The sequence below is a fragment of the Phyllobates terribilis genome, unplaced genomic scaffold (assembly GCF_046119375.1).
Source record: "Phyllobates terribilis strain yellow unplaced genomic scaffold, ASM4611937v1 Scaffold_13__5_contigs__length_258822181, whole genome shotgun sequence".
Lineage (NCBI taxonomy): Eukaryota > Metazoa > Chordata > Amphibia > Anura > Dendrobatidae > Phyllobates > Phyllobates terribilis.
The window spans coordinates 132,844,686-132,859,988 of record NW_027362773.1 but is presented as its reverse complement, the minus strand read 5'-3'; the positions used below and the strand labels follow the sequence as shown (position 1 = coordinate 132,859,988).

The window sequence follows — 15,303 nt, the reverse complement described above, 5'->3', positions numbered from 1 at the left end:
GCATGACAGTTATAGGGCCCCATTTCTTTTTTTCTACACCAATGACTATGACTAGATTTGAGGGAGTAATTCTAGACAAAATGTATAGTATCTCAATTGAGAATTGAAAAAAATATATAAATAATACATATATAATTTATTTTTATTCTCAAATTTATATAGATACAATGAAAGCTTACGTAGTCAATGCTCAATGTCTTGCAGCTTCTACGAAGCAGGGACTGACGCTTGTTACAGTCAAAGTAGACTTTTCCTCCAGGGCAAGCTGTAAATAGTGTAAGATTAAAGGAGTGTCAGGTCAAAAATTATAAGTCTGCAATCACTCTGTGTGACTGTAAACTTATGAATCCCCCCAGCGCAGGCACTGTGCTCTGCAGGGATTCGCAGGTATGAGACCCGGTAATGGAGGGTATGTATGTGTTATACATACCCCGGCCAGTGGGCGTGGCCTCGCTCTCCATACACTTGTATTGAGCGAGGCGCGTCATTAGACGGGGCGCGGCCCGCTAGATACAAGTGTATGGAGCGAAGCGGTGGTGAATGGCCGGGAGTATGTATAACACATACATACCCTCCATTGCCGGGTCGCATACTGGCGAATCCCCGCAGGGCACAGTGCCTGCGCAGGGGGGATTCATAAGTCTGCAGTCACACAGAGTGACTGCAGACTTATCACTTTGAAAGGACAACTAAGGTATAAAAATGTTAATTAATTCTATTTTACCAAATCTAGTGCAAAGCAGTAATGATACATTTTTCACTTTAAATTCTGTGTATTAAATTGCATTAATTTATTGTATTTGCTTGAGAAAAATAACACATGGTCACCCCATAGTCTATAAATTGGAGTAAAAAAATCAGTTTTGTTTAACACTTTTGATCACTAAGCACCAAATTATACTTTACACTCCATTGGCATAAATTCAGTTATTAGACTTTGTTCATATCTACATCAAAGACTATATACTGGAGCAGATAATATTACTTTTGATGGGATAATGGGATCTTTTGGACGCTGCTGGTATCAGTTATGCAACAGATCCACTACAGCATTTTGACTTTCATTGAAAACAGCAGCCACAACACTAAAGTGAACATAGACTTATTCTACCTAAGTAAAGAGAGGGAGGGAGGAAGGATTTACTAATTGTTATTGATAAGTAGGGAGAAATTAAAGGAGGGATAAAAAACCTCTAGGTGACTTGGTGGCAAAATCACAACCCTGTGAGCGACAATTATAACCATCAGGATTATTGAACTAAGCTTTAAAGGAAAAGACAGCACTCACAGCAGACTCTCTGCACGGGTATTCATGAGCACAGTCAATGTTTGCCTGGATATGCTTTAAACGCCTACTTTAGGTTATGCTTTATTCTTCTGCAAAGGCCAGCTACACCTTTGCACAATGTTTTAACGCTCATTTGGCTCCTAAATGAAAAGTGAAGCAACTTTCTAAATAGTCTTTATAAAAGTTTATAAGTCCATTATCTAGTTAATGCTTTTGTAAAACTGATCCATCAGAGCTACTGCTCCTGGTTCTAATGGCTCTTTGCTCACCCATCCTTGCGCCCAATGTTAGAGATAGCAGCAGATGGAATGAGAGGGTTATACACAGATCTCCATAGTTTGGAGAGGGAAGAAAGCATTTGCAGTCTCAGGGAGGGCAGAGAAAAAAGCTTAAAACAAGAGAGAGGCAGGGAAAGAGAAAGCAGAATTGGAGCTGTACTGATTCATGAACTAGTAAAGCAGTAACCTTCGCACACACACACACACATACATTTAGCTTATATTACTGGGAAGGATCATCCCACAAGGGAAAAATCTGTAACTTGCTGCAAACTGCATATCAGGGAGTCTGAAAATTAATGGAGGAATGAATATTGTAGACAGAAACTTAATGCAATTTTTTCTTTAAAGTTAACCATTATCATTTGTATTTTCAAGACAAAGGTATACATAACCTTTACGTAGTTTACTGTCAGACATACAGTACATAACTTGCTAAAAAATCCATCCATGTTGTGTCTGAGTCTTCTGAAAATTTCAACTTTTGCTTTTGGAATTTTAATTGAAGAATTCTTATCACCTTATTGAAATAGGTTGGTTCATAGTGATTCATACATAGAAAAAGAAAAATCTTTTTTCTTACTTTTATTGACTTGATCAGTGCAGACAAGATTCCCATTTTGGCAGATGCTATAAGGAAGAGGGAAATAATCATATGTATACTGTATCCTATCCTAAAAGCGATAAAGTAATAAATATATCAGAATACAACTTACATCATATTTATTTTTACATAACATTTGTCTGAAAAAAATGGATTTCCTAATTACCAATATGGCCAAGCCAAAATTCTTGTTTCAGTATTTAAAAACATTTGATAATGATTGAAAGATATGCATTGAGGTATAGCAGCCATCTCACCCTTGCCACTTTCTATATTTTTATGCTTATCTAAATAAAATAATTCTAAATCATGTAGTACTCAAGCTTGGAAACCTGGTGATTTGGTTTAATAATTAGTCAAATCTTAGGAAAAAAATTATTTGCAACAAAAAAAAACTTTCCAAACTGTAGCTTATCACAGTTTTATTTGCTGCAGGTCTAGCAGTTCTCTGAATGCTGAGCTCTGTATAACCCCGCCCACACCACTGATTGGCTGATTTCTGAGTACACTGTACATTGGCAATCGGTGGGGGCGGAGCTCATGAATATGGAGGACTACATGGCAGCAGTTCACTAGTCCTCTAATGATAATCACCTGCTGATAAAATGCTGATTTTATCAAAACTACAGAAAGCAACCCTGTAAGTGACACATCGATAGAATCAGGGTCTCTGTCTCTACATTATGCTGTTGTCAAATTAGGAAACAAATCATCGCAACCGGTCACTTTAAGGAGTGGCTACCACTTTGAGGCCCTTAGAATATGGTACTGTATGTTTAATACTTTCGTAAAATAATAATTGAAGCGTAATATTTTACCAATTTATAAATGTATATATTTAAAAATCTAAACTATTTATTGAAGTATTATATGATAATAATATAGTATAATGCATAAAGTATCACTTTAACAAGCCTCAACTGCAAAACTTTATTCTTGTCCTACACTTACCAATGCCTGTCCTGTGTGTTAAATATCTTTTGAGGTTTCAGGTAGGTGTCATGATGATAGCAGGAACACTTAGATATGTGTACACATTGATCCTTCTCATCCAAATACTGCCCATCTGGACACCCACAGCCATCAATTGGTGTGAACACACTGGCAAAAACCTTCTCTCCTGCTGCCAGAGATTGACAGGTCGGCTGGTAAGTGGTCAAATTATATAGATAGATCTGATTAGAAGGGCAGGATGTAATGTATTTGTCTGTGGTAGATAAAAGGAGAACAGAAGATTCTTTTCATTGGCGCATACTGTTGAATTGCATTGTGTATCTATCACATATCACTTTTTATGATCGATTTTTTAGAGAAGAATATGATTTATTTTTTTAGATGACTTTTAAAGATATGACGACAATTAAAAATAATAAACAAAATTGAGAGACGTAATTTTAATAAGAAAAGTAATGCAATGAATTTACAGGCAATACTTAGTATTGATTTGCTCTTACCGCAGATTCCGCTCTTCCATCCCCACAGAATGATCCCTTTAGCAGCACAGGCTCTGACATAGGAGGAGAGAGCAGCACACATACAGTGCTCACTGTCCTTACAGTTACATGAGTCATAATAGCACCTCTGAAATATGAAAAAAATTATTACAACTCTCAAACTTTCTTTTTTCTTTCTCCTGTATTATAGGGTCATCAGTCTATCATATAAAAAGGTAATAATTAGTCTTTCCTGACATGTCTGTTTTAGTACTTGCATTCCCATGTTATAATCATTCTGAATCATCTATTTTTTGGAAGTCTGTGTTGTGCCACTTTCTTTTTTCTTTCTCCTGTATTAGAGGGTCATCAATCTACCAAATATACATGTAATAATTAGTCTCTCCTGACATGTCTGTTTTAGTACTTGCATTCCCATGTTATAACCATTCTGAATCATCTATTTTTTGGAACTCTGTGATGTGCTACTTTCTTTTTTCTTTCTCCTGTATAAGAGGGTCATCAATCTACCATATATACATGTTATAATTAGTCGGTTTTAGTACTTGCATTCCCATGTTATAATCATTCTGAATCATCTATTTTTTGGAAGTCTGTGTTGTGCCACTTTCTTTTTTCTTTCTCCTGTATTAGAGGGTCATCAATCTACCAAATATACATGTAATAATTAGTCTGTCCTGACATGTCTGTTTTAGTACTTGCATTCCCATGTTATAACCATTCTGAATCATCTATTTTTTGGAACTCTGTGTTGTGAAACTTTCTTTTTTCTTTCTCCTGTAGTAGAGGGTCATCAATCTACCATATATACAGGTATTCGTCTCTCGTGACATGTCTGTTTTAGTACTTGCATTTCCATGTTAGAACCATTCTGAATCATCTATTTTTTGGAAGTCTGTGTTGTGCCACTTTCTTTTTTCTTTCTCCTGTATTAGAGGGTCATCAATCTACCAAATATACAAGTAATAATTAGTCTCTCCTGACATGCCTGTTTTAGTACTTGCAAATGTAGCGCCCCGAGGGTTCGGCCACTACAGGGGTATTGCACTTCAGACCAGAGGTGTGATATTCCACTCCCAGGTAAGGATGGAGTATGGACCAGGGCTCAGTTAGCTGCATACAGCACACACACCCCATTTCCGAGGGACAGCTCAACGGTGCTCCCACTAGACAGAAGTGCAGGCACGACCGACTATGTCCCTGCCTGGAGTGGGGAGGGGGGTGGAACACCCAGTGCTGTAGGGGCAGATAGGGGTTGGTTCTTGAGCATAGAAAGGAGCCCATTGGTTGCTGGTCACCTGGGCTCATGGTCAGAGGGAGGTATAAAAGGTGGGCACCATCTTAGATCTAGGTTCGTTCAGTCAGAGGAGAAGACCGGGAGTGGAGGCTCTGTAGGAGCTCCGCTCAGGAGCGGGCCTAGAGAGAGGCCGGAGAAGAGAGAGAGAGGAGGTGAAAGGGAGCTGTGATTAAGTCTCATCCCAGCTCCACGAGAAAGGAACAGAAAGGAACAGAGAAAGAGAAGGAGAGACAGAGAAACAGAAGGGCTCAGGAACAAGAAGGTGGAAGGGACCCTAAGAACCCACGAGAATCCAGGGTGAAGGGTCAGGCAGATTAAGGGTACCGGATCCCAAGTTGGTGGAGGAGAAACAACCCTCAGCCAAAGACCGGTCGTCGTGATCATCTATTGGTGCGACACCTCATCAAACCTGCTAGGAAGGCACCATATAAGACAGTGGAGGACGGGGCCCACGTTTAACCGCACAAGTCCGCGGCAGCTGGACAAAAGTGGGTCACTGGTGAGGCAGGCCAGAGAAAGGATTAAAGGGGGTCCTGTGCCATGCTCCTGAACTGCCTGGGAGTTGACCGAGCCCCACACCTGGTGGACGCAGCACGGCTCGGGCGGTCACTACGTGAACAGAAGTGACCCGGAGTACCTGAACTGTGAGTAAAAGACATTGGACTGCAGTACGTTGTCTGTGTGCTCTTTCGCTCCCCCAGCACTATCAGCATGGGGACTCTCACCACCATCACTCCCACCATCCACTACACTGCCCTGGGGCCGCACTCTTCCCGTGGAGAGTCACATCATCCCAGCTGCATTCATCATCGGCCCCAGCGGACTGCCTTGCAGCGGCGGTTCCTAATAACCGCAATCCACGGGTGGCGTAGTCGGACATTATCTAAAGCACGTAGCAGACCACCATTGGCCTGACCACCCTGAGCCGCGGGACCGGGCCGCCACTACTACTCCCAGCGTCTCCCTATTGCCCGGTTCCGCGTGCCCCACGGCCCAGGGGGCGAGTCAGCTTTGGCGTAGTCGGCAGGATTTCGTGCCCGCTAACCACGGGTACTGCGCGCCTGAAAAGAGACTGTTTCATTGTACTAAAGATGGCGCCCGCCCTAGTAGAACGAGCGCCATAATATGCGCGCCAAAAGACCACAGGAGGCCACCTCCCATCGTGGGCTGGGTCCCAGAATGGCGCCAAAGAGGAAGCCCGCCCCCAACAACCATGAGCATGGCGGTAGAAATGTCCGTCAACGTGGGGGGGCTGCCCCTGAGAGTGATTGTCAGCAGAATGCCCCAGGACCACCCCCCATGGGGGCGGAAAGAGAAGAAAACTGCGGGGCAGGGGGTGGTCTGGATCAGTTTGGCCAGGCCGCACCCGGAGATGGAGAAAGAAATCAGCTCCAGTACTTTGGCAAGGGGCCTGCTGCAAGCTACACCACCATGCAGCCTCACCGAGCTCCTAGCACATCTCCCCAAGGAGGACCCCGAGTATACGCGGGCGGCGGTGGAGGAGCTGGACCGGAGGATGGTCCGGGCGCAGCAGGACGTGATCGCCGGGTGGAAAGAAGAAGTGGCCCGGTGGGCTGTGACCCTGCAGTAGGAGGCGCCAACGACATCCAGCGGCACACCAGCCACCGAGGGCAGTGAAGAGAGAGCGGAGGCTGAAGACAACGCCGCGGAGGAGGCCGCGACAGCAGAGGCAGGTAACGGAGACGCCCCTACCCCGAACCTTGGGGCCGCCGACCTGCCCGTTGCGGAGCCCAACGCACCTGGACCCGCCGTCGATACTGTGCCTCCACCGCCATCAACCGGCCCCCAGGCCGTCGACGCTGCCAGTGAGCCCCGCCCCACGCCGTGCCCTCTGACCCCGGGCGTGCTCAGCCAATCGCCATCGCAGGCCCGGCCGCAAGGCCCAGCACCCCCGGACGCCGCTGCCCCGGCGGAACCCCCTGCACCCGCTGTACCACCCCTGGGAGCAACTAGGAAACGACCAGCACGGGCCCGGTCGCAAGGCCACGTGCCCCCGGGCGCCGCCAACCCACTCGCACCCCCTGCCTCTGCAGTACTACCGCTGGGCGCAGACCTCTTCGCCCAACATACCAGTCCGGATGGGCTTCCTTTTATCTGGCCCCCCGAGTATGTTAACCCCCGCTTCCAGAGGAGCCCGCCCGCGGAGGTTGACGTACCATCTGAGCCCCTCATACCTGCTCCGGCGCCTCAGGAAATCCCCCAGCTGCTATTGGAGGACGCCCAGTTCGAATGGGACCCCACCGGGGAGGACCTAATGGGGTTCACAAAGGAAACACGAGCGGGCGCAGCCGAACGGCGGGAGGCCTGCCGCCAACAGCTGGAAATGTTTGAGAGGGAGCAGCGAGAGCGGCGGGTGAAACAAGAGACGCTGCAGGTCCAGAGCGCGGAGCAGAAAATGAAGGCCCGGCGAGATCCCCGAATTGCCCGCAGTCCCCGAGTCACCGGAACTGTTGTGAAGTTCCAGATGGAGCGCGGCTGGGGTTTCATCCGAGACCCTGAGACCATCAGCGATATATTCGTGACGAGAAGAGATGTGGAGAGCCACCTGCCGGAAGGCCATCGAGGGCGGGATCTATTTCCAGGGGATGTGGTGTCTTACACCCGGCACCAAGGCGTGAAGGGATGGTACGCCCTCCACGTCCACAGAGTAGTAGAGGAGGAGGAACAGCACTACTCGGACTCTGAGTACCAGGAGGGCCCGGACGGGCCTGAAGATCATGAGGAGCAAGGAGCAGCTGGAGGGTATCACTACCAGTGAACAGTAGCATACCAGTGTAAATAGTTACCCGTCAGGGTACAAAGGAACTGTTTGGGACTGTTTCACAAAATGAGTGTGGTCCCCGTTGGGACTGATATAGGACTGTGTGAAAGTTATCCCCTACATCCCCTAACAGGCTGAGGACTGTGAGCAGCCATTCCCTTCCCAAAACTGGCCGAGGACTGAGAGCGGTCAATCCCTTGTATATAGTTGCGCTTCCTAAAGCGCCCCCTACTGGTTTTATAAAAAGACTACCACGTCTACCTCGGGATTGCAAGTCCCTCGTGTTTACAAGTTTGCCAAAGTTCCTGCACTTACAAGAAGAGTGCACAACTGGTCGCAAGTTGCACCGCCGCCAGGATCCAAGAATGTGTTGTAAAAATGTTTTCCTGCAAATGTTTTATATGAAAAGCTTTTATATGCTGCTAGATAGTAATGTGAATGTTTTCTAATAGTGTTTATATGTCAAAAGAGTTCCAGAAGTATTAGTATGTGTTTTATAATAGTGTGACAAGAAAAGAAAAGTGTTTCCCATAAAGGGAATTGAACCATGTTGCCTGTTTTCTGATGTGAAAAGTTTTAAAAAGTTTGCATGTCCTGTAATTAACTGTTTTTGCTCTTTTCCAGCCCGAGGACGTGCTGTGCTTTACCAGGGGGGAATGTAGCGCCCCGAGGGTTCGGCCGCTACAGGGGTATTGCACCTCAGACCAGAGGTGTGATATTCCACTCCCAGGTAAGGATGGAGTATGGACCAGGGCTCAGTTAGCTGCATACAGCACACACACCCCATTTCCGAGGGACAGCTCAACGGTGCTCCCACTAGACAGAAGTGCAGGCACGACCGACTATGTCCCTGCCTGGAGTGGGGAGGGGGGTGGAACACCCAGTGCTCTAGGGGCAGATAGGGGATGGTTCTTGAGCATAGGAAGGAGCCCATTGGTTGCTGGTCACCTGGGCTCATGGTCAGAGGGAGGTATAAAAGGTGGGCACCATCTTAGATCTAGGTTCGTTCAGTCAGAGGAGAAGACCGGGAGTGGAGGCTCTGTAGGAGCTCCGCTCAGGAGCGGGCCTTGAGAGAGGCCGGAGAAGAGAGAGAGAGGAGGTGAAAGGGAGCTGTGATTAAGTCTCATCCCAGCTCCACGAGAAAGGAACAGAAAGGAACAGAGAAAGAGAAGGAGAGACAGAGAAACAGAAGGGCTCAGGAACAAGAAGGTGGAAGGGATCCTAAGAACCCACGAGAATCCAGGGTGAAGGGTCAGGCAGATTAAGGGTACCGGATTCCAAGTTGGTGGAGGAGAAACAACCCTCAGCCAAAGACCGGTCGTCGTGATCATCTATTGGTGCGACACCTCATCAAACCTGCTAGGAAGGCACCATATAGGACAGCGGAGGACGGGGCCCACGTTTAACCGCACAAGTCCGCGGCAGCTGGACAAAAGTGGGTCACTGGTGAGGCAGGCCAGAGAAAGGATTAAAGGGGGTCCTGTGCCATGCTCCTGAACTGCCTGGTAGTTGACCGAGCCCCACACCTGGTGGACGCAGCATGGCTCGGGCGGTCACTACGTGTACAGAAGTGACCCGGAGTACCTGAACTGTGAGTAAAAGACATTGGCCTGCAGTACGTTGTCTGTGTGCTCTTTCGCTCCCCCAGCACTATCAGCACGGGGACTCTCACCACCATCACTCCCACCATCCACTATACTGCCCTGGGGCCGCACTCTTCCCGTGGGGAGTCACATCATCCCAGCTGCATTCATCATCGGCCCCAGCGGACTGCCTTGCAGCGGCGGTTCCTAATAACCGCAATCCACGGGTGGCGTAGTCGGACATTATCTAAAGCATGTAGCAGACTACCATTGGCCTGACCACCCTGAGCCGCGGGACCGGGCCGCCACAACTACTCCCAGCGTCTCCCTATTGCCCGGTTCCGCGTGCCCCACGGCCCAGGGGGCGAGTCACATTCCTATGTTATAACCATTCTGAATCATCTATTTTTTTGAACTCTGTGATGTGCTACTTTCTTTTTTCTTTCTCCTGTATAAGAGGGTCATCAATCTACCATATATACATGTTATAATTAGTCTGCTTTAGTACTTGCATTCCCATGTTATAATCATTCTGAATCATCTATTTTTTTGAACTCTGTGTTGTGCCACTTTCTTTTTTCTTTCTCCTGTATTAGAGGGTCATCAATCTACCAAATATACATGTAATAATTAGTCTCTCCTGACATGTCTTTTTTCGTACTTGCATTCCCATGTTATAACCATTCTGAATCATCTATTTTTTGGAACTCTGTGTTTTGAAACTTTCTTTTTTCTTTCTCCTGTAGTAGAGGGTCATCAATCTACCATATATACAGGTATTCGTCTCTCGTGACATGTCTGTTTTAGTACTTGCATTTCCATGTTATAACCATTCTGAATCACCTTTTTTTTGGAACTCTGTGTTGTCTCTGGCATTCCTCCTGAAAATAAATTGACCACTGGCCGATACTATTACTTTTCCGAACAGGATCCCTGCTCAATCTTGCATAGACCCTATTAAAATTCTGAATGGTAACATCCAGTTGTCTGTTTATTCATACATTTCCAAGAGAATAATGAAGGAACGTCATAACATAGAGTTCAAAGAAAAAGTGACTTAGAACTAGTATTTTAGGAAAAGCTATGTATTTACTAAACCAGACTTGTCTTTGAAAAGTACGCAGTATATACTCATAGTGATAGATGGTAACAATATTAATACAAACCTTTACGTATTCAGTAGGGTTTATTGTGGAATGACACTTGGCGAAAGGAGACTTCATGTTTTCCAATTTAGAACACCAATATTCTGCATAATTTTCTAAAAGGAAAATAAGTAATGCCTTGAAATCAATAATGACTTCAAGCAAGTAAATAACATCCATAATTAGTTTAGAACTCAAAAAGTGAGAGGGAAAGGGGGAGGGGAGGATGGGGAACTATTAGGTCTAACGTTAGCACATAGGCCAGGCAAAGAGCATTTTGAATAAAAAGAATATACAAATTGGGAGGGAGAGAATCAGTGCCAAAAGAAGGTAGAAATCTTTTACCAGGTTTTTCCTATGTAATCTGACAACAGAATGCTGTAGGGGTTAAAACACAGATTTCAGAAATTCCTTTCTTATCAAGCTCCCTGTTTTGTTTGCTTGCAATGGTTGTTTTAGCACCAGGAGCTTATCATTGCTGGTACACAGCAGCTTATGCCTCCTGGTCTGACACGCCCCCTCCTGTGATAGGCACCTCACTGTCTATGGACATTGTAGGTACAGAGCCTGGTGTGGGAGGGGTTAGCTTCCTCAGCTCTGCTGTATTGGTAAATCTAAAAACTCTAATTGTGTCAGAACGGCTGCAGTCAGTAAACTAAGTGATAAATCATTGGATTCAGCTTCTCTTTACCTACATCAGGTTGCTCTCAGATGAGGTAGAAAAAAAACTGCAGACAGATTCCCTTTAAGAAAGATAGTGTCCGCCACCTCACATATAAACTGGTAATAATGCGGAAGGGGAAAAGTTCAATCCATTAATTAAAATGCCTTCTTTTCTGCAGTATTTAATCAATCAAAATCAAATGACAGATGACATGTTTAACTTACCATAAATTCTCAATTAAAGGGAACCCGTCAGCTAATTCATGCTGCCCAAACCATGGGCAGCATGAATCAGACACCAGCTGCATTATATTTAAGAGTATTGAGCAAACGTACTTTGAAAACCCAAGGACTATGCATGACTGATGACTAGTTCCTATACATACATATACGGAGAGACCTGTCAGTCATGGGTAGTGGGGCAGAGAAAAGCCTCTAGAGACCTGCCATCTCAAAAACACTAAGATAAATAACAAGTTCTGGATGGCATACACCCCCGAATTCTTCAGGAATTAAGTATTATGATAAACAGACCATTATTTCTCATATTTAAGGATTCTCTAAGGATAGAGACTGGCACATAGCAAAAGTGGTGCCACTATTCAAAAAGGGGTCAAAAAGTGAGCTGGGAAACTATAGGCCTGTAAGTATAATCATTATAAATATTGCCACCACACAGTGACTATCTAGTGTTCAAATATCAGGTCTACATAGACACTCTGCAGATTATTATTACTATAGGGCTGTTGATGAGAAGGAGTCACAGGAAATATACAGTACAAATATTAAAACCAGAAACTCACAGGCCATGTCTTCTCTGACTGTATTTGTTTTCTTTCTTTTTGCTCTACGTCCTGCCAGACCGCTATAATGACTTATCCTGACCACCGCAGAGTATTTTTTCCTCCAATAGTTCCCCATATTCAAATCTTGTTTGTTTTGTTGCCCAGTTTGTGAACAAATGTATAAATTGACAACTGGGTTGTCTCCCTGGTCCAGTGTCAAATGGGCGTGAAACTGAGCAGTTCTGTTTCAGGACCAGACAGTGCAGACAGTGTCAGTGCATCTCCAGCAGAGTTAATTCCCAAGATGCTACTTCTGATAACAGCTTCTGTTCCACCTCCTCTATCTCCTATCTGATCACAGTGTTCAACTATATGAAAGGATAGTGCAGAGATATTTTCAATGATCTTTGTAAACCTAGGCCTGGAACTATACTCTACATCTAAATTAAAACCGGTCTCCTCATCATCACAGATTCTTTGATAGTAATCTCAATTCATTCACTCCTGTGTATGGTCATGTGTAATGGTCACAAAATAAGCTTTTATAAAAGGGGACCTGTCAAACCAGAAACGCTATTTATCTGAATATATACAGTACAGACCAAAAGTTTGGACACACCCTTTCATTTAAAGATTTTTCTGTATTTTCATGACTATGAAAATTGTACATTCACACATGTGGAGTTATATACTTAACAAAAAAGTGTGAAACAACTGAAAATATGTCTTATATTCTAGGTTCTTCAAAGTAGCCACCTTTTGCTTTGATGACTGCTTTGCACACTCTTGGCATTCTCTTGATGAGCTTCAAGAGGTAGTCACTGGAAATGGTCTTCCAACAATCTTGAAGGAGTTCCCAGAGATACTTAGCACTTGTTGGCCCTTTTGCCTTCACTCTGCGGTCCAGCTCACCCCAAACCATCTCGATTGGGTTCAGGTCTGGTGACTGTGGAGGCCAGGTCATCTGGCGTAGCCCCCTATCACTCTCCTTCTTGCTCAAATAGCCCTTACACAGCCTGGAGGTGTGTTTGGAGTCATTGTCCTGTTGAAAAATAAATGATGGTCCAACTAAACGCAAACCGGATGGAATAGCATGCCGCTGCAAGATGCTGTGGTAGCCATGCTGGTTCAGTATGCCTTCAATTTTGAATAAATCCCCAACAGTGTCACCAGCAAAACACCCCCACACCATCACACCGCCTCCTCCATGCTTCACGGTGGGAACCAGGCATGTAGAGTCCATCCGTTCAACTTTTCTGTGTCGCACAAAGACACGGTGGTTGGAACCAGAGATCTCAAATTTGGACTCATCAGACCAAAGCACAGATTTCCACTGGTCTAATGTCCATTCCTTGTGTTCTTTAGCCCAAACAAGTCTCTTCTGCTTGTTGCCTGTCCTTAACAGTGGTTTCCTAGCAGCTATTTTACCATGAAGGCCTGCTGCACAAAGTCTCCTCTTAACAGTTGTTGAAGACATGTGTCTGCTGCTAGAACTCTGTGTGGCATTGACCTGGTCTCTAATCTGAGCTGCTGTTAACCTGCGATTTCTGAGACTGGTGACTCAGATAAACTTATCCTCAGAAGCAGAGGTGACTCTTGGTCTTCCTTTCCTGGGGCAGTCCACATGTGAGCCAGTTTCTTTGTAGCGCTTGATGGTTTTTGCAACTGCACTTGGGGACACTTTCAAAGTTTTCCCAATTTTTCGGACTGACTGACCTTCATTTCTTAAAGTAATGATAGCCACTCATTTTTCTTTACTTAGCTGCTTTTTTCTTGCCATAATACAAATTCTAACAGTCTATTCAGTAGGACTATCAGCTGTGTATCCACCAGACTTCTGCACAATACAACTGATGGTCCCAACCCCATTTATAAGGCAAGAAATCCCACTTATTAAACCTGACAGGGCACACCTGTGAAGTGAAAACCATTTCCGGTGACTACCTCTTGAAGCTCATCAAGAGAATACCAAGAGTGTGCAAAGCAGTCATCAAACCAAAAGGTGGCTACTTTGAAGAACCTAGAATATAAGACATATTTTCAGTTGTTTCACACTTTTTTGTTAAGTATATAATTCCACATGTGTTAATTCATAGTTTTGATGCCTTCGGTGTGAATGTACAATTGTCATAGTCATGAAAATACAGAAAAATCTTTAAATGAGAAGATGTGTCCAAACTTTTGGGCTGTACTGTATATAATCTGCAGGTAAATAGCATTTAAATTCTTAATAGCCGGCTTACTGAACGAGCAGCTGCAGGGAGAAAATGAATTTATTTCCTCCCTGCAGCCGCTCACTTTCAGTCATTGGGGCAGTGCAGGGAGTGATTACAGTTCTCGCTCTCTACATAGCGAGTGCAGCTCCACAGCCCATTGATTGACATTCAGAATACACCTATATACTGAAGGGCTGGATGTCAATCAATGGGTAGTGGAGATTACAGCACATTCATTGTGCAATGAGCAGTGACTGTTACTGTCCCAATGACTCGAAGCAATCAGTTGCATGGAGTTGTGACTACATTTTTTCCCAGTAGACGCTGTTGTAGTAAGCCAGATGACCAGTGTTTATGGGGCACCCTGCTACCACAGGCACCACAGGCCCAAAAAGGGTGCATGGATGGACTTCTCCACAAGAGGCCCTCATTACATGCAGACACCTCCACCCTTCCAACTCATACCACCAGAGGGAGCCCTGTTATGGATATATATATGGAGGGTGGAGTTAGGCAGAAAGTGAGAGCGCGTGCTGGCGCTGAGACCAGTGAAGAAGCAGCACGTCTGCTGCTGTATTGAGGGCCCCAAGTGTGGCCGGAGGCAAAGAGGAGAGAGGAGTTGAAGGGGCAGACCAGCATCATAGGCTCACTACAAGACACAAACCGGACACCGGGTCCGCGCCTACAGGGTCCTCTATACCCAGTAGGGACTACCGGCTTACCAGGAGGCTTCCAGACCCCTGGTCATCCTGAAGCTTCCAGCAATAACCAGACTAGGAACCACGAAGGCCCCGGCATCCAGGGATAGTTGTTGCCAAAGAAAGGTCCTACTACCAAGCGGTCAGGTGAGAGAGCAACACAACACGGAAGCTAGACCAAGTTTCAGGCTGGCCAGAAGCTTAGAGAGTGGGAGACACGGATCAGAAGTCCTGAAGTGCACCCTTCCTATCAAGTACCCTGGACTGTACCTGCCGTCTACACCAGTAAAGGTACTGAAGCGAACCCCCTGTGTGCGTGTCCGTCATTCCCCTTGACCTGGCCATCTCTCACCTGCATCCCTTCCATCAACTCTGCCCCGGGAGTCCACTCCGCAAGTGGGGAGCAAAAACATCCCAGCTGCCATTTCATCACCCCCGGAGGTCTGCAGCAGCGCCGGTAACCATTACCGGAAACCACAGGTGGCGTCACAAAACAAACCATACACTAAA

The 15,303-nt window shown here is 45.5% G+C and overlaps 1 protein-coding gene across 1 annotated transcript in view; it reads right to left on the bottom strand.

Annotated features, from left to right (window-relative positions):
- The window catches only part of LOC141173622 (mucin-2-like), a 212,298-nt gene that overhangs the window by 133,263 nt on the left and 63,732 nt on the right, over positions 1-15,303 (bottom strand). Inside the window, exons 14-18 of the mRNA XM_073657923.1 lie at positions 10,453-10,547; positions 3,625-3,751; positions 3,122-3,377; positions 2,150-2,196; positions 180-265 (exon numbers count right to left, since the gene is read on the bottom strand). Coding sequence (XP_073514024.1) covers positions 180-265; positions 2,150-2,196; positions 3,122-3,377; positions 3,625-3,751; positions 10,453-10,547 — 611 coding nt within the window. The remainder of the gene's footprint in view (positions 1-179; positions 266-2,149; positions 2,197-3,121; positions 3,378-3,624; positions 3,752-10,452; positions 10,548-15,303) is intronic.